Raw genomic sequence first — 27979 nt, forward strand, 5'->3', positions numbered from 1 at the left:
GCACGTCAAAAGTGCAAGTAGATAAATAGGTACCGCTCCAGCGGGAAGGTAAACGGCATTTCCGTGCGCTGCTCTGGTTCGCCAGAAGTGGCTTAGTCATGCTGGCCACATGACCCGGAAGCTGTATGCCGGCTCCCTTGGTTAGTAAAGCGAGATGAGCGCCACAACCCCAGAGTCGTCCACGACGATCTAATGGTCAGGGATACCTTTACCTTTACCTTTAAGGACAACTATGGGGTTGATGATGGAGGGGAGGTAACAGAAGCAGCAGCAACAAAGGTAGGCAGGGAAAGACCATGGGCAAGAGAAGAAGCAATGAGGTAGAGAGGTAAAGAGAAGGAAGCTGGCAGTCATATCTGGGGGAGGGAAAAGGCTGGATGGAATCGGGCAAGGGAGCAGCAGTGAGTGAGGAGAGCTGGTGCGAACAATAATAATAAATTTAATAATATTTTTTTATTTGTATCCTGGCCGAGGCCGGGCTCAGAGTGGCTAACATCATAAAAACAACACAATAAGCATAAAAACAGACATCAAGTACGTAATTAAAATACATCTTAAAATTAATTCAGACAAGTTAAAATTTGGGCAGGTGGCAATTATCAGGGTGGAATTGAGAGTGGTTAATAATTGTCAGGACCAATTGTTTCCTCTGATCATACAAGGACCCGTGAGCGGGTTGGGGGCCTCCTTCGGGCTTGTTTTATACAAAGGAAAGTAAGTCCAACTGCACCCCCCCAAGGCCTGGCGGAACAGCTCCGTCTTGCAGGCCCTGCAGAAAGATGTCAAATCCCGCAGGGCCCAGGTCTCTTGTGTGTGAGCGTTCCACCAGGCCGGGGCCACGACCAAAAAGGCCCTGGCTCTAGTCGAGGCCAGTCTAATTTCCCTGGGGCCCAGGATCTTCAAGGTGGTGTTGCTAGCAGACCGTAAGGTCCTCCGTGGGGCATAACAGAAGAGGCGGTCCTGTAGATACGAAGGTCCTAGGCCGTATAGGGCTTTAAAGGTTAAAACCAGCACCTTAAACCTGACCCTGTACTCCACCGGGAGCCAGTGCAGCTGGTATAGCACTGGGTGAATGTGATCCCACAGCAGGGACCCGGTAAGGAGTCTTGCTATGGCATTCTGCACCTGCTGGAGTTTCGGGGTCAGTTTCAAGGGCAGCCCCACGTAGAGTGAGTTATAATAATCAAGCTTGGAGGTGACCATTGCATGGATCACAGTGGCAAGATCAAGGCAAGAGAGGTAAGGGACCAACTGCTTAGCACAGCGGAGATGGGAAAATGACGCCTTTGCTGTAGCTGTAACCTGCGCCTCCATAGAAAGGGAGGCGTCGAAGATTACACCCAACAAGCAGGATGGTGTGATCTTTGCAGAAATGCAATTGGTGGGGAGGGTGACAAAAGCCAGGAAAAGTTAATGGGAAGGAGCTCAGTGGCAGCGCTACTGACTTGCATGCAGAAGACCCCTGGTTCACTTTTCTCACCTGAAACCCTCGAGAGCCACAGCACGTCAGTGCAGGGAATACTAAATTAGCCAGACCAAAGGTCTGACTGTATAGAAGGCAGCTTCCTAGGTTCCTAATTCCTAATCAGGATCAATTCCCACAACTGAGACAGTGTAGTGCAGTACTGGGGCCTGAGAGATCAGGATTCAAATCCCCATTTGGCCACAAAGCTCACCAGGCGACCTTGGGCCAGTCATCGTAATCTCTACCTAACCTACCTCAGGGTTGTTGTGAGGATAAAACATGAGAAAGGGGAGAAGCATGTACGCCGCCTTCAAGCACCTTACAGTTACGGTGTGATATATAAAATAAATAATAAACTAGCTCCTTCCAACCCTGTTTACAGGGTAACTGTAAAAGCAGTTCCCAAAATGTGTTACACACACACACACAGTGCTGGTTGGGGAGCGTAAACATACATAAATATGTGTGTGTGTCTGTGTGAATGAACACGTGAAATCCGAAAGCTAAGAGCCATCTGTGAGGATGGGAGACTCCACTCTACATTTCCCATAGGATACATTTGAAGTGTGGATGCCTGGAGCTTTGGATTTGTGGGTATTCTAAATTCTAAAAGAGATAGCTCAGTCGGTAGAGCATGAGCCTCTTAATCTCAGGGTTGTGGGTTTGAGCCCCACATCAGGCAAAAGGATTCCTGCATTGCAGGGGGTTGGACTCAATGACCCTTACGGTCCCTTCCAACTCTACCATGCTGTGATGCTATGAGAAGCTCTGATAATTCCCATCTGTAATACATTTGTGTGTGTGGCTTGTATTGCCACTGCTTCCGCACATCCCATTTCATTTAAGCTCTCGCATTGATTGCCTTGCCTCAGAGACGTGCTTCCCTAATCCACGAGCATTAAATGGACCACATAAAAAGCCATATTGTGCCTGGGCTGATCTGATCTGTTTGCTAGCAGAACACTCAGCAAACAGAGACAGGTTCAGATTATCGATAGCAGGGCAGAGCTGGGACTGCCACATAAGGGAAGGATGTGTCATAAGACACACAGAGAATGATTTCTGAACGTGGATCCTTGATGTTCCATGTAGATCAAAGAGAAGAAACTGTCCCATGCCTGGTCCCTGGTGGGAACCATTCTGCTGAAGGAGGACCTTCTTCTGCAGGGACAACAGAATTACTGTGCTGTCCGGTGAAAGGCCGTTTACAAAAACAACAACCTTCATGGACATGTATTTTGGTTTCGTGGTTCTTGAGGGGGTCCTGGCGGTGGCCATTATCTCCATCAACCTGCTGGTTTGTGCCACTGTCTATCTGCACAAGGAGCTGAGATGCATCACCAACTACCTGATCGTGTGCCTGGCAGTGGCCGACCTTGGTGTGGGAGCCCTAGCCATCCCCTTCTCAATGGTACTCAGCATGGAGTATGTCCTCTGTTTCTACACGTGCCTCTTCCTCACTTGCTTCCCACTGGTCACCACCCAGTTCTCCATCCTCCTCCTGCTGGTCATTGCCATCAACGCCCACCTGAAGATCAAGCTGCCCAACAGGTAAGCCAAGGGTTCTTTCTTCAGCATCCAGCCTGTGAAACTGAGTGAGTGCATGTGAGCCAACAACATCTATGCACATGACCAACTTCTTAGGGGTTCTGCAAATGCGGATGCATCATTTATGCTAGTGGTTCCCAACCTTTTTTCTTCCATGGAACACTTGAAAATCGCTGATGGTTCTGGTGGACCACTCAAATGATTTTTCTGCCAGTTGTAGCAATGGCAATGTATTGTGCTCGATGCTATCTACTTTGTAATGGCATTTTTATTGCTTCTTTTATTTCTCATTTTGTATTTTACTGTGTTACCATTTGCATTGCATAGAATTCCACTTGTAACAATAAAACGCAAGAAATAAAAGGAGCAGTAAAAATACAGTTCAAAATCTATATGAATATATAATTATTTCATTTCATAAAATTTATACACGACTTGACTGTAAAAAGAAAACCCTCAAAGCAGTTTACAAAAAGATAAAAACAGTAAAATCTAGAAAAAATTACAGCCGTACTTTACAAAAAGACAAAAGTAAAAATACTAAAACAGGTTAAAATTACCCTGACTTTCTAAGCATCTGGGTAGCCTTATCTAAAGAATGTTTTTAGACGATGTGATTAGAGTAGCAATGGAAGAGCTACTAATGGAGGCAACACTTGTTTGTTGACCGTAGACAAATGACACCTGACTCCATAGTCACATGACACTCACAAGGATTATTTTCTGGACAGCTACGCCGTGCACGTGAAGAAGGGAGGGATGGTGATCATTGTGATCTTCTGCTGGCTGCTGTCTCTGCTGATAGGTCTCTCACCAATGATGGGCTGGAACCGCTTCCAGAACTATGTGGAGACCACCAACAAGACGCTGCCTTTCAGCTTCCCTTCCGAGAGGAAGGCCTTCGTCATCATCGCCCGCGACCTGCCTTACGGAGGCTTCCTCTCCAAGGTCTATCCACGCCAAGAGAACCTCAGCTACTCTGAGATCCACAGCGGACACCTGGGCCTCTGCTCCTTCACCTCCATTTTCAGCCCCGAGTACGTGGTCTATTTTAACTTCCTGATCTGCACCCTGCTGCCCTTGGCCGCCATGTTGGGCATCTATGCTGACCTCTTCCGGGTAGTCCGTGGCCACTTCCAGTCCCAGGCTCCTTGGCCAGGCAAGAAAAGGGAGCTGCAGATGGCCCGCACCCTCTTCCTCTTGGTGGGCGTCTTTTGCATTTGCTGGATCCCGCTGCATGTCATTTACTGTGTCCAGCTATTGTGCCCCGACTGCCAGCGCTATGAGTCACTGAACCGCCTGGCTGTGTTGCTCTCCCACCTGAATTCCTTGGCCAACCCACTAGTTTATGCCCTGAGGAAGAAAGACTTTGGGCTAGCCCTCCAATCTGTATTCCTCCACCGTGTTCTGCACTGGCCCAGGCTGAAGGCCTGCTTTTGTCCCAGCCCCAAAGTCCACCCCCAGGCCTGAAGGAGGACAGAGAGCCACTCCTTCTAATAGCAGACTAAGGTGGTGAGTGCCGACAACAACAGAGCCAAAAACAGGTCCAATGAGGGCGGGTTCACGTTACCCTTTGCAAAGGTGTTCCCACCTTGGCTACAGACAAATTGGGAATGGCTTCAAGGACTTATAGTATGCCTGGATAGCTAAGTAGGTTAGAGTGTGGTGCTGATAATGCCAAGGTTGCAGGTTAGATCCCCATATGGGGTAGACAAGTACAGACAAGTACCTATTCCTACATTACAGGGGGATGGACTAGATGATTCACAGGGTCCCTTCCAACTCTACAATTCTATGATTCTATGACTCCAGTTGGTGTGAAGCTGGCTTGAGAAACAACGCAGCCAACAGCAGCCTTTTATATCAAAGTACAGTCCCATCAGTCATTTCTCCTCTGGTCACTGCTATGGGAACACGATTTGACTGTGAAACACCATGGTGCATCTGCAGCAGCACAACTGGATGCCTTCATCTGCCCCAGCTGCAACAAAACATGTCACTCCTGCATCGGCCTCTACAGCCAGAGTAGGCACTGCAAGCGTCAAAGAGTTTGATCTCACCCCCAAAGATGAACTCTTCCATTGTTTCCCCAAGACCGATAGGATACATAGGCATTTTGAATGCAGGTTCTGCCAAGACAAGATTAAAAATCCAGCACGAACTGCAGTGAGTGCACAGTAATTGTTAGTATGTAGGCAGCCTGAGAAACAGGAGGCGAGCTATTAATATGCTCAGGGGAACTCTTTTGAGGTTTTACAGAATGACTTTTTTTTGCTAAAAGCAAACAAGCAAACCACCACCAACAATCTGGGCAAAAAACTCCAAAACCAGCCCAATGTGGACTAGACTTAATCAGTAGCCACAATATGTTGAATACCGGGCATGGGAGAGATTCGGTTCAGTTTGCATTTATAGGCAAACCTACCTAATTTGCATTTTCTGAAACAATCTGTGCACTGAAGCAGCTGTCCTTTGAAATCTGCACTTCTCGGAATTTGCAGTTCTCCAGCCCAGCGATGTGTACAAAAATGTATATGCCAGGGTACAGTGTGCATAAAATGTATATTGCAAAAAATGTATTATGTAAGGGAATTGCTTTAGAAAAATGTCGTTGCTGGGCAAAATTGCATCCAGAGATGTGTGTATTCGGAGAAATTCACATTAAATTGCTGTCGATTTTCATGAAGACGTAAATATAGAGGAGACAGATATGGAAATGTGGAGAACTGATTCTTAAAGAGTGGAAAAGTGAGAAACCGAAATTGCCAGATTCACCAGTTACTTGTTGAAAGCCAATTGGAAAGAAAAATGGAAAAGCACCATGTGCATGCAATGCCCTAGGTCCCAGGATTCTTTGTGTGATGTGCTTTAACTGTGCAGTGTGTATGCAGCCAGTATGCAGCCTGTGGGCATGTGGGGCAGTCCACACAGCTTTAGCCACTGACCACCCTTCAGCATTTGCCCCCTGAAGCGGTTGCTACACTCTGCCCCCCTGGTAGGGCCAGGTCTACCCACCAATCACCATCCATAACTACGTCCCTGCCTGTCCCCTTGGTCCAATCTACACCACTGCCCAGGAGGAGAGGGCAAGGCAAGGTTGAGGCTCTTCCTCCTTCTCTGTTTCCTTAGAGAGCAGGAAAGCAGGAGGAGCAGGGCCAGAGGGCACTGGGAATTGACCGTGAGGTCCTTCCTGTGTGGCAGACCTGACAATGCCCAGCAGCGATGCTGCCTCTGAATAAGCCAATGAAGACAAGACTTTAATAAGAGCCTTTAATTACGGTGAAGCTGAAAGAATTTTTGTCAGGTGCAGCTTGTCAAACCAGAGTGGGAAAAGCTGATACCTGGTCAAATTTCCTCTTCTGTGTGATGTGAACATTTAAAGGCACAAGAGGAGCCCAATTCTCCTTTGTCCCTCGCCTCCCTCCCTTTGTGCGTCTCCTCTACCTTTGGGCACCATCAGCTAAGTGCAATTGAGAGAGGCCCACTTAAGACAGCAATAGGAAAATCGCTTCCACCCACAAAGCAATTATTGAAAATGAGGGAGCTGAACTGCAGAGAGCTATTGAATATTGCGGCATTAAAGCACATAATGGACATCAGGAACTGTCGATAAACCCATTATTTAAACAAAGACTGTGGCTCGGCCCTCGGTATTTTTAGAACCTTAAATTAAGCTAATGAAATTGATTCTGTTTAAAACTCGGCGCAATAAACCTCACTTTTTATCTATGGAGGTAAAATAGTCAAGAAGGAAAAGAACCATGGAAAATTTGGAAGGAGCAGGTATGAGAGAAAGATGGTTTCAGTTATTGATTGTTGGTTCTCGTGATGCCCAGGGTGCTTCTGCGATTGCCAGTCTCCAGTCCACGAATAATTTCAGTCCAGGGTTGTCCGTGTGTGATAAAGTTCTCCTCATGAGAATTGCCACCTCTATTATTATTATTAATATTAATATTAGCAGCAGCAAGTCTATGTGTCTCTTGGAGCTATGACACAGGCATAAATCACATTTGTGTGGCAAGCTTCAAAAGTTAATTGCCACCTGTTGCTGCTATCAAATATAAAAAACGGGGCCCCTTTTCCTCATGGAAATGAAGGCAGTTGATAGGGAAACTAGCTCAGCCCAGATTGAGCAATGTGCAATTCCTCTGCTAGGGTATAATTTAATGTGCCTTTTAAGCAATGTAATGAGACTGGAGTTGTAATGGGGTATAAAAAAACAAATGGAACTGGCCAGTCTTATTTTCTTGTGGTCTTGCCTGTAATTTGAGGGGACCTGTGCCGATCCAAAACATTTTGCTACCTGGAGTAGAGCCCACGTGCCCTTTCCCTCTGGAAAAAGAGGTACAAGAACTCACAATGAACACTTTCCTCTTTCTCTTGGAATGGCAACCGGAGAGTTGTTGGAACTGAATTCTGGAGAGTTCCAGCTGGGGGCGGGGGGGGGGCGGGGGAGAAGCCCTGGTGCTACACAGATCACAGAATCATAGAACTGTAGAGTTGAAAGGGACCCTGAGGATCATCTAGTTCAGTGTTTCCCAACCTTTTTTGGGCAAAGGCACACTTGTTTGATGAAAAAAATCTCGAGGCACACCACCATTACAGCCCCGTGACGTCAGCGTGCAGCGTCACGCCGGGAGGGACGCACGAAAGTTTAAGTTTCAATTTTTTCCCTCCCCCTTGCCGGGGAACCTCCAAGCTTTGGGGGTGGGGGGGGGAGGAGGCAGCAAAGCGAGGCAGGAAGGAGAGCGCGGCTTGGCTGGGTGAGCTTTGGCAGGGGCAGGGAATGAGAGCCGCGAGGCGGGCGCTGCGGACGGAGGCGCTGCCCGCCGAGCTCGCAGGCAGCCAGGCAGGCAGACGGCGAGAGCCCCGCGCTGGGCGGCCTCTCCTCGCCGCCGCCGCCCCGCCTCTCGCCGCCCGACTCCCTCCAGGCAACATCTCGCGGCACACTAGTGTGCCGCGGAACAGTGGTTGGGAAACACTGATCTAGTTCAATTCCCTGCAGTGCAGGAATACACACCTGCCCATTCAGGGATCAAACTTGCAATCTTGGTGTTATCAGCACCATGCCCTAACCAATTGAGCTATCCAGGCTGAAGCATGTTGCTTCTCCCTGCTGCATGGTAGGGCTGGTCTTGGATTGGACCAGATTAAGGGGGGCATAAATTCTCTATTTAAATGTCTGTCCAGTTTAAAGAACAATAAGGGAAAGCAGTGGCCTTGAAGTTGTTCATCAACTGCAGATGAAAAGAAGACTGACTAGGTAGAAGCTAGTCAGACTAGACTAGGTAAAAGCCTATGCAGATGCTAAAATTTCCTCTAGCCTCTAAGGCCTGCAATTTCAAGAATCTTCTTTAAAAATGAATGCATTAATTGAAAAGGAAAGGTCAGGAGAACCAAATCTCTTCAGAACATTTGGAGATTATTTGAAATGTGTACAACAGACATTCCAAAAGCTTTTGTGCCTTTCGTAATTTGTAGTCTACAAGTCCAAGAAGGCGCCAGAGTGACAAATGTATTGTCACTCAAAAAAGTTGTAAATGGTGATGGAGTACAGGCAGACCACAGGAAAACTGAATTAATTCTTTGCATCAGATTTCACTGCGAAGATTGCACACACACAAATGCTTGACTACTTTTCTTCTGGAAGAATGTCTGAAGAAGTCAAATACAGGTAACAAAGAGATGAAGCAGCATGGTTAATGGAGAGAGTAAAAATTAGCAACTTGCTGGGTTTGGATGACACATAGCCAAGAATCCCATAAGAGTGTCGAATCTATGCAAATTCCGTTCAGTCCTTTGGCAACACCAATTTTTAAAAAGCATCCTGAGAGAAGCAGAGAAATAAAGCAGAGAAACCCATTAAGCCTAACCCGCCTAAGCAAACTGGTAGATAGCACTACATGTATTAAAGCCAGAAATATTAAATATATAGGCAAAGAAGTATAGCTGAATAAAAATCTGTGTATTTTCTGCAACGGGAAGGCGATGCAATAATTATTTAAGAGTACGTGAAATATCAACTCAGTACATAACAGTACGTAAGTCACCTGCCACACGTTTTCAATGGGGTTCCAAGGTTGTTTTGGCAGTCGTAACGGTAGTTTGTATTACTTCCCTAGCAACCAGGTTAACAAAGAGGCTTGTGAGCACCTTAAAAACTTCGGCTAATATATGAATATTGTGGACATAAGACAAAACACTTTTAGCTTGTTGTGGAAATACCATTATTAAAAAATTCGCCTTATTTCGTCTGTTGTTATAATTGTTTATATTTATTTATTTTAGCTTATAATATATACAAACCTTATCCTCCCAAAAAAATCTCAACAAATTTATGTAAGTATTATTATTAATAATAAAAGCAATAACCTGTATCACCTGCAAACCTGTTTCCTCTATAAAGCACCAATCAACGCTCACGTCAAAAGAAAAAGTGAGATTCTAACACCCCCCCCCCTCACCAAATTACTCACGAGGCGAACGATGGAGACTGGGCTAGACCAACTTCCGCCCTTTTGTGGGCGAAGTACAAAACGCTTCCGCAGCTTCCGCTTCCGCCGCTGAGGTGTGTGAGCGGGGGTTAGAACTAAAAGGCGGCGCTATGCTCCTCCCGCGCGCCGCGGTGATTGGGCGCCCTAAGTCTCGCGGCCCACTATTGGCTTACAGAACCTCGCGACGCCCGGAGCCCTTGTGAGTAGCGGGTGGGTAACCCCTCTCGTTCTCTTTTTTTCCTGGAGCGCAGCGGCAGGAGCACGGTGAGCGGCCTCGGGGAGCGTGGTGGGTAGGCCTGGGTCCTCTCGGGGAAGGGCTTTCGGTGCGCCCGAAGGCTGGCGGCCCAGTCTCCCGCCGCCCCTGGTGCGCCTGGCCTGGCGTCTCTCGTCCCGCTGGGCCAAGAGCGTGTGGACGGGGATGCTCTTCCAGGAGGCGCGGGGTGGCGGGGAGCCGGCTTCCATGTCTCATGAGGCGGAAGAGGAGAGACGGGGGCCTGGCTTGCGCTAAAAGCCCCGTGTTCTGGTTACCAAAGCCATAATAAAGTATACATTCCCCCGCCCCCCCAAATCGCCACGTCAACTTTAAAATGTGCTTTGGGCACAAGGCGAAGAAAAATTATGTATTATTACTTGCGATAACAAGTAATTTTCCAAATTGCGCGTCAAGTTTAAAATGTGCTTTGCGTTATTCCCTTGGGCACAAGGAAAAGAAAGTTCATTTCCAAAACTTAGGACAGGCTAAAAGAAATGCCTGGTGAAATAGTGTGTATGGTTTCTTAGAATTCGTTCGCTCTGTTTTCAGTGGAGCCTACTCCTAAGTAAAGTTTTGCACAGGACTGCAGCCGCCTTGTTTAATTCTCTGTACGTTTACTTGAAAGTAAAGCCTGCTGTTATAAAATTAGTTAAAAGGTTTTTGTTCCCCATTGATCCACACCTATGGAAGAGATACCAAAAATAAAAATGGGCCTAAGTTGGAGAGGATTTAAAAGGGGAGAATGTAATTGTTATTACCATGATTCGTAAAAATGCTTTGTAAATGCCGAACGAGCCTTAAACTAGAATATACATTGGACAGGAAACCTGTAGGCATTTCAAAACTAGGAATATAAATGTTCTCCCTGCTGCAGCCTTCATCCATTTTAAACAAAAGTAAAATAAATAAAATGGCATTATTGTTGATAATAAAGTTGTCATTGGGTTATATGGTGTGCTGCAGAGTAAAATGCACAAAGCACCTTGGCCTAAATATGTATAAATACTTCAGTAAGTATGAACCACCAACCATATTCTAAGATGCAGCTCAGAATTTGATAGACATGGTGCAAATGGAAAAGAGTGTGAAGGAAATGCAAGTGTAGGAGCAGATGCAGATTGATGGGGCTTGATGGATATTGCTGTGATAACCTATAGCTCTTGAATTCCTGACCTGTAGCAGAGGTTAGAAAATACTTCTCTTGCAGTCCCTAACGTAACTAACAGTTAGGGCCAAGTGTTCCCCCCCCCCCCAAGGAGGAAAGTAAGCTCCTTGCAGCCTTCTCTGGCTGGTGGATGGGGCCAGGTTTGTTGTGATTTTTGCCATAATGTTCTTCCTGGGAGGCAGCCTTCCATTGGTCCTTGGGATGGTTCCAGAGATCAAAATGTGCCTCCCTTCAGCTCTGGATAAACTTCCTAAAGGTGAGCACTTCAGGTAGGGTTTCCCTCCCCCCCAACCTCAAAAGCTTGCCATGACTTTGCTTGGTCTTAATATTTCCCAACTTTGTGTACTGGGAGTTTTTTCCTTCTGAACTGGCATTAATGCATACTTGTCTTCGCTGCTTCCCCCACCCCTCTCTTCTATAGATGCCTGGAGTAACTGTAAAGGACGTGAACCAGCAGGAATTTGTGAGGGCGCTTGCAGCCTTCCTCAAAAAGTAAGTTGCCTGAAAAATGAATTAGCATTTAAGAGCTAGTCCCATGGATTTGATAAGGGGATTAACTGCACTTGTTAGTTAAAAAGAAGGGAGCACAGTCTACCTGCCCTCTTCTGCTAATTGCTTTGTGTATGTGTGTATGTCTTTACTGTTCTAAGAGTGCAACACTGAGCCAAACAAGGAAATTCTCCCTTTGGTGTAGTGATGGCTCATCTAATGAAGCAGCCTGTCTAGTAACGTAATTTTAAAAAGGTACTTAGGTTTCAGCTAGTTGTGCCAAAATGAGAATTGCAAATAAGAACTCAAAGCCATTGAAAGCTTTGCAGTGTGGATTGATGGCATCTTGTGGACAGCTGGGGTTCCTGATTTCAGCAAATATCCCTTTAGTAACAGGACATTTGTTTTGAGGTTTATACATTCACGAGTCTTGGCAGACACAATGCTTGAAGTGTGTCTGTGATAAGGGAGTTCCTCCCTCCATAAAACTAAATTTTAAAAAATAAACAGTGACTTCCCCTTTGATCAGTGATATCCTTTTATCTGATCAGGTTTTAGTCAATCTAATTGTAGTCTTAAGCATGCCTTGTGGGATCTGTAAGTGGAGGTGCTGGCGTCCAGGCCATCTTTTGTCCTGAGCACAGATGCATCATTTGCCTCGTTCCTGGGTGTGACTGTAGATGCAGCTGTTCATCACTTAGTTGTATCTGACTGTGTTTTCTTCACAAGGTAGAGAGTATGTGTTAGTTTTTAGATAGTTTTAAGGTAGATTGTGCTTTGCTTTGGCAGTCTTGTGGCAACAAACAAGTTGGATGATAAACTTTCAAATAAATAGAAAAAAAGCAGGGATAAAACAGAGACACTAATGGGACAAAGGCTAAACTTGCTCTTTGTTTCTCCATCCAAACTCCAGATCCAGGGTGGGTGTTGTCTTTTCTTGATTTTGTTCATGGTAGCAGCCTGGAGGTACTAGAACTCAAATGGAACCATTAAGAACAGACTCTGTTCTCATCCATTTCTCATCTGCCTAGCCCTGCCCTGGGTTCTGTTTTACGGTCACAGCTTTATTTTTATTATTCTGATTGTTTATAACCTGCCTTTTTTCATGGTTGGATTCAAGGCAGTTTACAGATAAAAACAGTAACTCTTTAAAACATAGAAAGACCAATAATTAAAAATAGAATTAAACATTGATATAATAGAAACTATATACAACATATATAAGATCTGTTTAAAACATACAGGTAATTACAATAAAAGCAGCACAGCACCAGCCCACCCTTTCATTAAAAGCAGTTAATTCCCGAAGGACCGTTGGAATTGTTGACAGCAAGGAGGGAGCCAGCCTAGCTTCTCTAGGGAGGGAGTTCCAAAGTCAGAGCAGCCACCGAGAAGGCCTTCTCCTGCATCCCCACCAAGCATGCGTGAGATTGTGGCGGGACAGAAAGAAGAGCCTTCCCAAAAGATCTCAAAACCCAGGCAGGTTCACATGAGGGAATACTGCCTTTCAGGTACTTTGGACATAAGCTATGTGGGGCTTTACAGGGGATAACCAGCACTTTGAATTGTGCCCAGAAATAGACCAATAGCCAGTGGAGTTGTTCCTAGTATAACCAGTCTCCTAACCAGCCCCGGTCAACAATCTAGCTTCAGCTCTTGGAGCCAATGGACATTTCAGAGCATTTTTCAAAGGCAGCCCCATGGTAGAGTGTGTTATAGTAATCCAGATTACTGTAAACCCTGAAACCACACATTCTAATAGCTTACCCCAAAATAGGATATTGGAGGCTGGCCAATAATTATCCGGTAAAGTGGAATTCAGGGAGGACTTTTTCAATAGGGTCACTATAACCACTGCCTTCAGCCAGTCTGCTGTTGGCCCTTTTGATGAGCCAGATAGGGCAAAGATCTAGCACACATGTGGTAGCTCTCACATTTCCAGGCTATATACAGTGGTGCCTCGCAAGACGAAAAACTCGCTAGACGAAAGGGTTTTCCGTTTTTGCGTTGCTTCGCTAGACAAATTTCCCTATGGGCTTGCTTCGCAAGACGAAACGTCTTTTTTTTAAAAGCCGCTTGAAGAGGCGCAGTTGCGACGGACCGTGCTTTGCAAGACAAAAAACATCGCAAGACGAAAAGACTCGCGGAACGAATTCTTTTCGTCTTGCGAGGCACCACTGTAACTTGAAAAGTATCCATTAACACTGGCTCAGTTATAGCATCCAAGTCAGGACAGATCTGAGCAATTTTGTCAGCAAAGTGCTTGAGCAAATAGTTCACAGTGGGCCATTGAGTGGTCCACGTTTTCATGTGGGCCTACGTGTGAGAGACCCCTGACCACTCAAAACAGCTTTACAGGATGGCTCTTCGCTGACACATGAATAGGTCTTCAAAGAAGAGATTCTAGCCTGTGTTTGGTCAGGCTTATTCCAAGTTTTCTGCCAATATCGGCTACACATCTTCAAATACACTCAAACGCAGCAGACTGCAGGAGAGGGCACCTGGTCAGGGGGATGCAGTCATGATAGACCACTGCGATTCTGGCCTCCCCCCCGGCCTTGCTGGCTGTTGTACAGAGAATGCCGGTGGGCAACTTCAGCTAATCAAGTCTCTTAATTCAAGCCTAATCAGCATTCTTTTGCAGGATCAAGTCCTGGGTAGCGGTTGTATCCCATTCACTGACCTGGCAGCATGTAATGGAACATCAATTAATTAGCTTTTATTTTTATATGGTTATGTTTGTAGGAAGACTCTTTAGGGTCAGAACAGTCCTTTGAGGATTTGACTAAGGAATAGTGACTCTGCTGGTTTCATAAGTGGTGGTTTCAAATACAAAAGCTATTGGCGCTGCCTTAGAAGAGACCTTTCTCCTTTTTTCACAACAGGAGAGAGTTCCTCCTTTGATTCAGGTGCGGGGAACATCCATAGCTCAGTGGTAGAGCATTTGTCTTGCATACAGAAGGTCCCTAGTTTAGAACAGTTCTTTCTCATTCATTCTTTCAGAGGTATGTTTTTTTTAAGTTGCCCCACTCTTCAGCCAAAAAGACTCTTAAAGTGGTTTTCGCATCAGTAAAAACAAGACAGGACCCTGCCCTTAGGCTTACGAAAAAGACATGACACAAAAGGAAAGTTAATTGGGAGGGAGTGGGAAATATGCAAACTTAGGTACCAGTTATTTGTTACAAGGTCTACTAATAAGCAGCTGGGATTGAAACCAAAAGAAGCCAGAAAGTTGCTGGGCTGCTTGCTTGCATTGTTGGAGTGTCTCTGTCTCCCTTCTCTGCCACAGGTGGCAGGTGACGAGGGAGGAGGGACTGGACACCCCTCATCTCTTTTTGCCTCCCATTTGCTGCAGCTTGATGGAATTGCCCCAGTCAAGTGAAGTCTTAAGGCTGGAAGCTGTTCATGCAGAACATGTGAGGATCTAGCAAATGATAGTTCAGTGAGGCATGGGTTTGAGCACTGGTCTTCTGGTGACGAGTAGGAGAAAGAGACTTACCTTTTATAATGTGAAAATACCATTGAGGTATGTGCTGCCTTTGGGCAAAAGTGATAGCTTGGCTGAAATAAAATTACTGCTGCTTATTTGTATGGTGATAACTGGTGTTTGAATTGTTCTTGCAGGTCAGGTAAACTGAAAGTACCTGAATGGGTGGACACAGTCAAGCTAGCCAAGCACAAGGAACTAGCTCCATATGATGAGAACTGGTTCTACACCAGAGCTGGTAAGGAACTGGGCAGATATAGTAACATGCAAATATGGTGCAACGTCTTACTTTTTAAGAACAAAGTTCATAATTGTTTTTAACAATCCATGATTGTCTGCATAAGTGTTGCGTTGCATATTGCATCAGAGGGACCAAGATAGATCCTGCCACTCAGATCTATTAAGGGCACCACTTTTGGAATGAGAATGTTGTAGGATAAGTGCAGTGCATTAACTCACTGGTTTGGCACCTGACAACTTCATGAAAATGAGATGCAAATTACGTTGATTATATACAGCTAATGGTAATGCTTGCCATTTATACAGCAAAATTAAGTGCTTGAAGCAGTTCACGTACATCATTAACAGCAGCATCAATGCACATGGTACTTTATAGGCATTTTATAAGTGAAAATGGGTCCCTGCCTCCAAGGAGCCTACAATAAGAGGGATAACATGGAGAGTGAGACATGTAGGACAAAGAGTGGATATGAGCAGATACAGTTAACATGTGTAGCTTAGTGTCATTATCCCAATAATCTTTCAAATTCCTCATGCCTCTTTATCCAGCATAGTTGAAAATGCTTGAGTTTGGTGTGCAGTTAGGGGGAGGTTGGAGATGATAACTTATTGGGGGATAGCTAGTGTTCTGCTCAAGGAAATGAGCCCTCTCGGCACCATAAAAGAAAACCATTTACTATTTTCATTGATAGGGCGAGTGTGTCTTCCCTGATGTAGACCATGAAATAGTTAACTGTGTGCTTGTGATGTGCATTATTAGCTCCCCTGTGCCAGCCACGCCTACTTAGATAGATGACACATTGGATAGACATTATGCAGCATTCACATGTTTCATTAAGAGCAAGTTACTGGGGTTCTAAAGACATGACTCAGTTGCTTGCTTTTACTTCTTTTTCCAGCCCTCCTGATCTTCTCAGGGTTGTTACTAGAGGTCTTGCCACCTCACCACACCCAATCTCTGTCAGTGCTGGGTGCTGAGGCAGTGCGATTTTTCACAGGCTCAAGTCATGTGCCTTTTGATTTGCTTGCCCATAGAAGGAGGAAGACACAAACAAGTGTTGGTAGCCGGCCAAGCAATCTGTCTTGGTTTTCTTCCCGCTGCCCCCCAAGGCCCAAGATAGTTTTGTTCCTGACTTTAGGCAGCTCCTAGCAACAGTTGGAGAGCTTTAGAGTTGCTCTTTGTGGAGATCTTGCACTGTTCATTCACATGTCGCTAGAATGCCTTCTCAAATGCACACATCTGTTTGTATTCATGGTAAATAACGCAAACCAATTATCTATCTTTTCATGTCTCGCTTTCTAATTGCCCCTCCACTGTGGCGATGATTTACAGGGAAGCTCTAAAGTCCAATGTGCTTTTCTCTCGCAGCACTACCGCAGTGATGTCTATTAAGTGCCGTATTCCCAGATGTTGTCTTGCTGCTGTAACTGTTTTAGCAAAATGAAGGCTTGAGAGGTTGCCTTGCGGCAATATGGCCTTAGGCTGTGTCTGTTTTTGTCTGCTTGAACGGTGGCCTCAAAGGACAAAGCAGGTGGCTCTGTACAAAAGCAGCCATGGCGGTGAAAAGTGCTCTGCCCTCCGTGCTACTTTCTGCACTACCCTGTAGTCCTGTTCAAGGTGTAAATTGGGGTTTTTTATACCATTTCTTGTTCTCAAGCGATGTTAACAGTATGGTGCTCTGTTGTTTCTCTGGAGTTGCCACACTGTGTGTTTGGCTAAAGTTCCTCCAGCTGGATGATCTTAGACTGACAACAATTGTGCTCATTAACAGTTCACATGCTACTGTTGGCTACTTTTGTGTGGTTGGTTCCTTCTTTAACGGGAGTAATGCATTCAAGCATGCAGCCAACTTAGTGTGAGCTCGGAGACTTTGGCTTCTCATTCTGGAAATGTTGCCCGGCTGGAATTGGGAGTTCTCGGCTCGAATATCACACTGCTCAAATGAGTAAACCAGCCTTCTTCAGATCAGTGCCCTCCAGATACTTGGAGCTACAAACCTGTTTCAGCTCCAGCCAGAACAGCTGATGGTTAGGAATGGTGGAAGACGTTCTCAGAGACATCTGAAGGGCACCAGGTTTGAGAAGCGTGGAGTACCCTATTCCTGTGAGTAAAAACACGAGTGGTGTGCAAGGCAACCTTTTGAACCAGGAGGGTTTTGATAATGGGTCAGTCAGTGTATAGAAAACTTACTTTGCGGCTGTATCTTGTGTAGGAAGACAAAGCCAAAATGTTTTGATCGAAATAAACAGGAAGAGGAGTCAGGAAGTGATGTGTTGTTTGTGTTTTGGTTTGTTTGCAGCATCCACAGCTCGCCATCTGTATCTCCGTGGTGGTGCTGGAGTCGGCTCCATGACCAAGATCTACGGGGGCCGCCAGCGCAACGGTGTAATGCCCAGCCACTTCAGCAGAGGCTCCAAGAGCGTTGCTAGGAGGGTGCTGCAGGCTTTAGAAGGGCTCAAAATGGTGGAGAAAGACCAAGATGGGTGAGTCTCGGTACTGAAAGGACGCAGAGAACTTGTGCGACTCGGTACCTCAAGAATTACACTTGTAAGGGAGAAAACTGCTGCAGGGTATCATGGCTGCCTGCCCCACTTGCAAAACCTTCAGGTTGTGGTCAACACATTTTTACTTGGAGTAGTATCTCTGAAGTCAACAAGCCTAACCACGTCGTGTCCATTGACTTCAGTGGGTCTACTTTGAGTAGGAGTATAATTGCCTACAACCCATAACGTGCCACAGCTGACAACATGCAGAGGTCCGTTCATCAGAACTTGCTTATATTATTCATGATGGCTGCATAGAGCCTTCATGTTCAGAGGCAGTATTAGTTGCTTGGGAAAACAGCAGAAGGTGGCCATGACCTTTGGTGCCTTATGATTTGGCCACCAGGAAGCCTCTGACTAACCATGGATCAGAATTGCTGGACTAGGTGCACCCTTGGTTTCATCAAGGAGAAGCCTTATGTTCCCTAAAGGTTCCATCGATCCATACTTTCACGTGTGGATTAGTTATGTGCTGCATTGCCTATTGGAAGGAGCTGAAGCCTAGTATATTTATGTGGGGCATTTAGGGCTATGGGGTGAGGTTGTACACATTCCTTGAAAAAGATCATAAATCTGCTGGGTGATGGTAACTAGGGCAGAGAATGGCCCACAGTAGCGACAGAATTGCCTTTCTAAAAATGCTGATACTGGTCACTGCTTTCTTTCAGAGGTCGCAAACTTACTCCTCAGGGGCAACGAGATCTGGACAGGATTGCAGGACAGGTAACCTTTTTTTTCACATGAATAATTTCTACAAGAGTAGCTGTGTTCGTCTGTTGCAGCAACACCAAGGAAAAGCCTTGTGGCACCATAAAGCATTCTTGTAAATAGCTCCCTGCCTGCAAGCCGTAAGAATTCTATTCAGGGAACCAACCTGGACATTTTTTTAAAGTCCCACCCCCCTTCTCAAGGCACAGAAAAATAACCTATTCAATGTGGGCAGGCTAGATTGTGTAAAAATTTGCAGATCACTTAATTTTGTAGAGTACTTTTGCAAAAGTGCCTGTTGCATAAGTTTTATTTAAAATATTTTAGGGTTGCTTTTTGGCATATGCCTTTCCAATGTGGTTTTACAGTCAAACAATTAAGGAAAAGGAAAACAATAATACAATTTTTTAAATTCTGCTGTTGTTTAGGAAATCACATTCTGAAATAAATGCAAGAGGCTTTAAGATACTAGAAGGATCTTCTGTTTCTGCCCCAAAAAACTGTTCTTGGTTGCAGAGTAGGAGAAGGAATGCTGGAAATGAAGCATAATTTTTTTTCCAGTTGCTTTGGCTTGAAAGTGCAATTCTTTAAGTAATAGGAACACTATCTTACTTGAAATGCTTCACAACGAAAGGAAAATTGAACAGAGAGTGAGTGAGTTAGCATCAACAACTTGCGAGATCATTTCAGCAAAAGTTCTGCTGTAGCATAAAGCGAATCCCTAGCAGCCTGCCTCTCTTCAAAACTCATTAGAAAGAGCTGTGTTGTGTAGATCTCTGCAGCTTTAGATTTGTTCCTTAAAAATTTACTTGATAATCTCTCCCCAATAAAACTCTTTTTAACAGCCCCAGTGCCATCAGATAAAGTGCCTGAATGATGTTGCATTAACTAGCACTCTGTTGACATTTACAATGTACTGTGGATGAATTATTCCTCGCAAACGGTTGCCTTTACAAATACATAGAAGTTATTAAGTGCAGCATGTCAAAGCAAGTACCAGAATGAAAAATCACACAGAGTTGATAGATGTCTCTCATTTCTAGCAGTTGAGCTAGACTGTGAATCTGAGTATCTTGAAATTTTCCCTTATCGGTTCTTTCAAAATTACAGTGCTCCATATAAAAAAGAGCACGTTGAAGGAACTCCAGTTCAGCTGCTAGTTAGCCGATTTCAGTTGGTGACTGAATTTATCGTTATATAATTCTGAAGGGGCAAGCCTTGCGTTCTGTAAGGAGGCATGGATTTCTCATCCAGAAGCTGTGGGTGATGTAGACCAAAATGCGTATGTAGAACCCAGCTCCTCCTAGGCTGTTTTATGTGCCATCTATATAAACTGTCAGTGTTCAGGCCAATGGATTATGCCTTTCTTCATAGAATTGTAGAGTTGGAAGGGGTCCCTGTGGTCATTTAGCCCAACCCGCTGCACTCCACAGACATGACAGGAAGCATGTCATGGTGCTATGTAACATTGAGTTGTGCCTTTTCCCCTGCCAAAGATCAGCAGCTTTCCCACCTTGGTGTTTTCCAGATGTTTTGGAGTATAACTCCATCATCCCTGCCATTGACAGTGCTGGCTGTGGCTGATGGGAGTTGCAGTCCAAAACGTGTGCAGAAAGTTGGACTAAATGTAAGTCTTGCATGGTTTCCCCACCAAAATGCAGACCTTTTTCTCTCTTCTTTTCTAGGTGGCAGCTGCAAACAAGAAACATTAAAGTGAATTGCAGTTCAGAAATAAAGTCCTTTATTTACTGATGTTGCGTGTGTTTTTCTGAAGGCTTCACTTCTCCCACCTTACTCCCTGCGCACCCTCCAGTCTTTTTTTGTAGTATCTGAATCTTGACCACATAAACTGCCTACCATTTCATAACATAAACCACCATTTCAAACCTTTCTTCGAAACAATGAGGACTGAAATCTTCAGGATGAAAACGTCATGCCAGCTGCAAATATCCCCGCTTACATGGGCAGCTGCAGCTATATGCAAAAAATTTATATGCAAGTGTGGATATAATTAATGCCTTTTAAAAAAGCACTGCCTCCCTGAGAAATACTCTGTGCTCAAGCACAGTTCATTCAGATTAGGGATGCAGTCTTTAATTGCTAGATTAATAAACTAAAGCTCTTGCTGTTGTGGGTCAGTTTTAATTGGTGAGAGCAAACTTTAATTCGTTAGAGCTGCTAGTAAGGGCACACTCTTCTTTTATTTATTTTTTTAGCTATTTTAGTTCCAAGGTAGAAAAAATATTAAAAGATGGCCTTTCTGAAAGTTCTTACACATATCCTTCAATAGTGAGGTTTTGGTGATTTGAAAATAAAAATTTAATTGGTTAGAAAGCAGAAGATTCTGTAATCAGTTCACAACCCTCTGATTTGCGTCTTGTGTATTCCATATGGAAAACTTATGCTTGTTTGATGAAAACAGTTGCCAAATTTTATTAAAGTGGGTACCTTTGCCCTGCCTTTCCAGTGCAATTTTTTATTGGATTAAACCCCTCATCAGAAAATGAATTCTCTTTTGCCACTGTTCTTACACTCGCTGCTGACAACTCGCTTTTAGGTCTTGACTGACCGTTTGACATTCTGGTAGGTGTTGGAACTGAGATGTTAATTTTAGCTTGTGATGCCCTTGCCCCAGACTTCCCTGATGGCAAACTGCTTAAATGTGAGAAATTTACTCAATGAGAGCTATAGGCAACACAAATATTCTGTGGCCTGGTGTTAATTTGGAGAATATGGCGGTTGGATATGAACTTGATTTAAAATAAAAAGTTAACTGGGAGAGTGGTTCCAGTTACAGATAGGTAGCCGTGTTGGTCTGCCATAGTCAAAATAAAAAATTCCTTCCAGTAGCACCTTAAAGACCAACTAAGTTAGTTCTTGGTATGAGCTTTCGTGTGCATGCACACTTCTTCAGATACAGTGGTGTGGGAGAGTGGTGTATTTCTCTTTACTTCTGCTTCCTGGTCTTTATATTCCCGCTGCAATTCTGGGGTGGATAAGGAGAGCCAGCTGGATCAGGCCAGTGGCCCATCTAGTTTGACATCTCTAACAGTTGCCTTTGGGAAATCGGCAAGCAGGATTCGAGCAGGAGCGCTCCTGCAGTTTCTAGTAACTTTTTCAGAAGTGTTACTTTCTCCACCTAGAGACAGCATAACCATCATAGTACCCATTGATAGCTTCCATGAATTTTCCAGCCCTCTCTTAAAGCCATCCAATTTGGTGACCATCACTGCCTCCTGTGGGAGCAAGTTCAATAATTTAACTTGCGTAAATAAAGTACTTTTACCTGTTTCATCATTCCAGCTTTATTTTTTTTATGCAACCCTCAAATCTGTTCCTTTTTTAAAAAAATAAAACAACACTTAGAGACTGCATGAGTTGTGGGTTAGCCCCAAGGGCTTTTTTCTCCCTGAAGTTTATGAATGATTTAAAACATGGGAATTTGGAATAAAACTGCCACCTCAGCCTTAACTGTGACTTTGACGGTGGCGCTGAAGCCCAAGAGTGTTTCTCTGCAGCTTGATGCTAATGTACACTTCTGGAATGCCTCTCAGGAGCTCAGCACTTTACAAACTCAATTAAGAATTTGCGCCACTCCTGGGAAAATGGGGGGTATCTCAAGCTGCTGTGCAGTAGAGATGAAGAAATTTGGCATAATCTGATAGTGTACACAAAACTTGCCTGAGTAAGCCATTGTATCTCGGTGAACTAACACACCAGGAAAACAAACTTTAAATCTGTTTTTATTGCGCTGCCAACTCCCACCTCCGAATTAGAGCTGTATTTGCACCACCTGCCTCACTGATGATGTTCAGATGATGCGTTACATTCTAAGGTTGGCATCCTGGGTGCTGTATGGAGGAATCATAGCCACTGCTAGTTCTGGAATTTACATTTTTGTGCATGTGTTTTTGCATGATATAAACATACTCGCATCTAGGGGCATCCAGTGCAGGTTTCTTCCTAACATTTAAACCTTGTATTCAAAGAGACCTTCGATGAGAGCAGATAGACAAAACTGCTAGCTCAGTCGGTACAGCACGAGACTCAATCTCAGGGTTGTGAGTTCGAGCCCCACTCTGGAGGGACACGGGTGGCGCTGTGGGTTAAACCACAGAGCCTAAGACTTGCCGATCAGAAGGTCGGCAGTTTGAATCCCCGCGACGGGGTGAGCTCCCGTTGCTCAGTTCCTGCTCCTGCCAACCTAGCAGTTCGAAAGCACGTCAAAGTGCAAGTAGATAAATAGGTACCGCTCCAGCGGGAAGGTAAACGGCATTTCCGTGTGATGCTTTGGTTTGCCAGAAGCAGCTTAGTCATGCTGGCCACATGACCCGGAAGCTGTATGCCGGCTCCCTCTGCCAATAAAGCGAGATGAGCGCCGCAACCCCAGAATTGGTCACGACTGGACCTAATGGTCAGAGGTCCCTTTACCTGGGTGAAGGATTCCTGTGTTGCAGGGGGTTGGCCTAGATGATCCTCGTGGTCCCTTCCAGCTCTAGAATTCTTTGATTCTACTTTGAGATTGCTGTACCAAAGGAGAGCAGACTTTGGCTCTGCCATTAGCCTGTTGACACAAATTCTAGTGGATTTGTGTGTGTGTGTGCGTGCGCGCGCGCGGTTAATCCATTGCTGAAATTACCTCCAGTGTTGGAAGAAATAAGCCTCTGAATACCAGTTTTGGGGAAACTCGAGCAGGAAGAGTGCTCTTGTGCCCAGGTCCTGCTTTTGACCTTTCTATAGGCATCTGGGCGGCCCCTGTGAAAACAGGATATTTGGCTAGATGGGCTGTTAGCCTGATCTAGCCTTCTTAGGTTCTTCTTAAATTTGTTGTGACATAAACTCTCATACAGCCTACTTCATTGAATGTTGCAGGTTGACAGGTGTGTGAGTGTGTGTAAAACGCACGTGTGGGTATAGAGAAACTGTTGTGAAGTGTGGGGACAAAAGGTTGTCAAAGGCAAGTTCTTGAATTTCACAGTCTCTTGGTCCGGTTTAAATCCCCTCCCTTCTACGTTTCTGCCTGTCTATTTGAAATAATTCAAGCATCAGACAAAACGAGTGCTAGCCCACAAAAGCTCGTGTGTTACAGGGCAATGCTATATGCTGGCTGAGAAACGAGCCCCGTTAGTTTATAGAATTGCAGTCATGGGTAAGTTTATAGAATTGCAGTCTTAGTTTTAAAGGGCTGTGTGTTTGTCGTCTTGAATAGGGGACACGTGCCGGGATTGCCAACTCTTCCACTGTCCTTGCTTCTCTGCCTTTCAAAAGCCTGTAATGCAGGAATGAAACGGGTGAAACCTATCCAGTCTTTACTGGGGCGAAAAGCTCCACAGAAGAGGCAGGGGCTTAGACACACCTGATCAGCCCCACGGGGTGCTTACCGATTAATATGTGCCTAGAGGTAGCATGAGTGGAATAAGAAAGTGGCAGCGTAAGCTATAATTCTGCATAAATGCAAATTAAATAATAGATATCTAGGCTACCTTAATAGCCTCTAGAGTGCAAGAACCATATGCCACAGGGCTGACGTTAGATGTTGGTGGCATAGGCCTCTATTCCCGTCGGGCTGTTTTCCTGCTATACTTTTCTCCTTTCTGCACGTAATTCAGTCTGCTGCTGATTTTTCTTCTCATTTCTCTTCCAAGCCAGGCCACTGAGGTTTTCCTATGGGCGGAGGGCAGTGTTGGGAAACGGCTGCTTCGGTCCCCCTTGGCAAAAAAAGGGCACACTATGTCAAAGGGGCAGAACAGTCTGTTCTCCCTTTGGCACCAGTGTAGCTTTTGCAGTAAAAAGCGTCTTGGAAATCCTGTCAGAGGAGGAGGAAGGAGGCGTTCTGGGGGTGTTAGGAGGAGTTTGTCATTTGTTGCTGTCAAGGACTGCCAAAGGTAGATGTTGATCCCTGACATAAGCTAATGAGCTGAGCTCCTGGGGAGCCAGAGTTTAGGCACCCCCTGGTTTAAAGGCGTCTCTCGTCAATGCAGGTTGGGATCCATGAAAAATTGGCTCTCAGTGGCCAGGACAAGACTTGCCTGTTAAACGCTGAGCGGGAAAGTGTGGCGATGTTTGTGCAGGGGACTGAGCGGAAATCGTGTGGAACGGGTTTTTAATATGCTGCAGTCTCTCTCCAGCCGTCTTTTGAGAGGCCCTTCTGGAAATAATTAGAGCTGCTAAGAATTGTTAATTCAATATACGTAACAGCGGGGGCCTGATGGGCCTCCCCCCACCCCACCTGTCGCTCCTTTGCCACCCATAAAGAGGCATTAAAATGGGGGAGATTTACAGCCTTCAGCGGAGAGGAGCGTTGCAAATTTTTAAATGGCGCCTTCGACAAGCGACAGGCAACGAAGTAATGCGTTTCTGATAGTGGCGCTGATCTGGAAGCGGGATTTGAAAGGGACGCAGCAGCTGTTGTTTACAGCTGCTCAGCTTGAGTGGAGGGGGCTGAGATTTATCACTTGGGGAAGCAGAATAGTTTGGAGGGGGCCTGATGCTTTCAGTCAGTCATTTTTGGATGTTTCCTTTTAATGGCACCCTATAGCTCTGGGATGGGCCCTCGTTTGCCAGAGCAGAGAGCTCTTGCTCCCCACCCCAGCTGAAATCATTATTAAAGCTGGAGATAAGGGAGAGGAGGGAATATATCTTCATCAACAAGGCAGGGTTATGATTCATCCTAGAGTTGGAGCCAACATCAGCACACGGCCCGGCGTGATTGAGTAAACAACTCTGATGATGTTTCCAGCATCATTACAATTTCATTGGGATTAGTTTGGTTTAAATATCAGTGTACTGAGGATGGGGGCGCATTTCAAATGAGTGGATATTCATGCCGACAGGCACCCATTCAAAATCCAAAGCAGTTCCTTGGAATTTGCATCTTGAAGAGATTCTAACGTTTGCCTTTGTCGAAATTTGGGAGGCTGCTACCGACGGGGGCGAACGGCACGTCCTCCTCAACTGGAGTACGGCTTTCAAAACTGAATATCCCTCACCTCAGCCACAACACTTGTTTTCTGAATTTGATTTTTTTCCTTGTGTGTTCAAAGCCAAAATTAGCAATTCTCTAACTTAAACATTTCAGATTTCAGATGTCGTTGACATTTAATTAAGAGCGAGTGTGACACATGTAGGGTTGGCAGAAGCTCTGGAAGGGATGGTGGATCTTGGAGAAGACTTTCTCCTTGAGCTGGTGTGGGGCCTGGCATTATCCACAAGGTGGCACTCAAGTGAACGCATTTCAGGCTAATTTCCTAGGCAAGGGAGATGTTGTGATAGGGCCTTTTCTTTTCTCTTTTAAAGGGCAATAGATTTAAGGAGGGAAGCCTCACTGAGGGGTGTTAGGTAGCCTCCACCCAAACAGAGGAAAGCGTGTCATTCAGGAGCTTGAGGCTTAGCTGAGGCAAAAAAGTCTCCAGAGCATTCCTGGAGGCTCTGCTGAGGGAAAAGGTGCGAGATGTTGTAGCTGAAGGCCTTTCTGCTCCCATTCTAAGACACCACCTGCCACCTGAAGCCACATTCAGGTAAAAGGACGGTGAAATTTTGACATTTTAAGCGCCCTTAGGCCTAGCTATGGGGAAAGGCCTGAGGGGGACACCAAGGAGTCCTCAGTGGCTGAGTGAGGGAAATGTCTAGGGCGCCGAGGTCCACTGCTGGGAGAGGGAAAGCTGTACAATAATTATATTTAAATTGTCAATATGAACTGAAATGGGCCACACAAAATAGGTAACCAATATTGCATGCCTGGGAGTGTCATCGCACCATAAAAAGGGGCCACCTGTTGATTTCTGCAGAACAAGATTTGGATTTGATGTATTTAGAGAGGTTGCATGCCACACTTCTTAAAGTGGCTGTTAAAGGCAGAAGAGCAGACCTGGTTGGGTTTTTTCCTAATCCTTTGGCAACCCTACACCATTCAGAGGTGAGGTGAGGCAATGACAGAAATTTCCATGACTCCAGAAGAGGATACTTGTTTGATTTAGCTGTATAGGTTGCCAGAGCAATTATTCTATTGATCCAAAGCTGATGTTGGCTTTTGAGGGGTGTCCTGGTGCAATTGTTACATAGTTACTGCTGAAATGGTTGCTCAGGACCAGATAGTTCCCTATCTCTCTCCCCCCAATCTACCTATAGTTATCTATGTCTATTAGCACTCCCTTGCAATTTGGGGAAATTGCATATGAACCGTGACCACAGTCCCATTATTCCATACAGAAAGTAGTCACTTGTAAATTGTTAGTGTGTGCTCTTTCCTTTCCTGTTTGTTTAATGATTCTCATTGAAAGTACTGTAGTAAGATTTGTCAATATATGTGATTTTTCTTGGGGATGCGGGTGGCGCTGTGGGTAAAACCTCAGTGCCTAGGGCTTGCCGATCGTATGGTCGGCGGTTCGAATCCCCGCGGCGGGGTGAGCTCCCATCGTTCGGTCCCAGCTCCTGCCCACCTAGCAGTTGGAAAGCACCCCTAAGTGCAAGTAGATAAATAGGTACCGCTTTATAGTGGGAAGGTAAACGGCGTTTCCGTGCGCTGCACTGGTGCTGGCTCGCCAGAGCAGCTTCGTCACACTGGCCACATGACCCGGAAGTGTCTTCGGACAGCGCTGGCCCCCGGCCTCTTAAGTGAGATGGGCACACAACCCTAGAGTCAGTCACGACTGGCCCGTACGGGCAGGGGTACCTTTACCTTTACTTTGTTCTTTCCTTTCCCGTTTGTTTAATGATTCTCATTGAAAGTACTGTAGTAAGATTTGTCAATATATGTGATTTTTCTTGCTTTCAACCCCTCCCGCACTGCTGCCTTAAACATTCCCTGGGGTCTGTGGAAAATGTCAGGTCAGTTTTTAAAAGTATTTCCCCCCCAGTTCTGCTAGCTAGGCATAAAGTCTTGAAACCCCGAATACAACTTACCTTAAAAGTCTCAGTAACCAGGATGCCCACACATGTGTGTTTTTATGTGCAAAAACACACACATACCAGCCTCCCAAACACTTTCTCTCCAATCTAATTTTACACACAAAAATGTTCCCCCCGCCATTTGAAACTGTCCTCCTTAAGCACTTGCACAAATTTTAAAGACTGAAGTTATCATTCTAGTAAGCTCTAGTATTCATAGTTGGGGATGGGAGCAATCCATTGGCTGCTTTTTTATACCTTTAAAAGCCTGGACATTTTTACTGAGCTCTAATCTCAGAATGTAAGATTTCTAATATGGTGTTAACAAATTGGCACACAGAGCATTGGAACAGATTGGGGTGCATGAACAATTTCTTATCTTCTTTAAGCGGAAATCCATAAGGAAAGCTTTCTTTCTGTTAACAGCTGCACATAATTAAAAAAAATATGCATATCATTTATTTTGAGGGCTACAAATGTGTACTTATAAACACTTAGAAACATTTCCAGCCAGTTGCTTTTAGTGAGAGGATGACGATGCGAGGCTTAGCACTTACGTTGGTCTCTTGTCAGTTGATCCAGACAGGAATAAGAGCCCTGCTGAATCATAGCAAGCCTCTATTTAATCCAGTTTCCTGTTCTCCAAAGCGACCACACAGAAGCCCCCAGGAAATCCACAAGTGAGGCAAACAAAAATGTT

The 27979-nt window shown here is 45.2% G+C and overlaps 2 protein-coding genes across 5 annotated transcripts; both read left to right on the forward strand.

Moving 5' to 3' along the window:
• The first annotated feature begins 1940 nt into the window (after positions 1 to 1940).
• On the forward strand, positions 1941 to 5873 carry LOC308591723 (adenosine receptor A1-like). 3 transcript variants are annotated; one of them, XM_081202620.1, is made up of 3 exons: positions 1941 to 2055; positions 2558 to 3016; positions 3745 to 5873. In XM_081202620.1, the coding sequence occupies exons 2-3, from the start codon at positions 2691 to 2693 to the stop codon at positions 4481 to 4483; spliced, it is 1065 nt and encodes a 354-aa protein (XP_081058746.1). In that variant the 5' UTR covers positions 1941 to 2055; positions 2558 to 2690; the 3' UTR covers positions 4484 to 5873. The 3 variants fall into 3 exon arrangements, with proteins under 3 accessions (XP_081058746.1, XP_081058747.1, XP_081058745.1); XM_081202621.1 differs by lacking the exon at positions 1941 to 2055 and having other exon boundaries at positions 2212 to 3016; positions 3745 to 4050; positions 4760 to 5873; XM_081202619.1 differs by lacking the exon at positions 1941 to 2055 and having other exon boundaries at positions 2212 to 3016.
• Positions 5874 to 9685: 3812 nt separating this feature from the next.
• Positions 9686 to 20145, forward strand: RPS19 (ribosomal protein S19). 2 transcript variants are annotated; one of them, XM_081200787.1, is made up of 6 exons: positions 9686 to 9771; positions 11347 to 11417; positions 15039 to 15139; positions 17442 to 17625; positions 18354 to 18408; positions 20079 to 20145. In XM_081200787.1, exons 2-6 carry the CDS (start codon positions 11347 to 11349, stop codon positions 20103 to 20105), a joined length of 438 nt encoding a protein of 145 aa, XP_081056913.1. In that variant the 5' UTR covers positions 9686 to 9771; the 3' UTR covers positions 20106 to 20145. The 2 variants fall into 2 exon arrangements, with proteins under 2 accessions (XP_081056913.1, XP_081056914.1); XM_081200788.1 differs by having other exon boundaries at positions 9769 to 9793.
• Positions 20146 to 27979: the final 7834 nt, after the last annotated feature.

Source organism: Podarcis bocagei, assembly GCF_964188305.1.
Source record: "Podarcis bocagei genome assembly, chromosome: 7".
Lineage (NCBI taxonomy): Eukaryota > Metazoa > Chordata > Lepidosauria > Squamata > Lacertidae > Podarcis > Podarcis bocagei.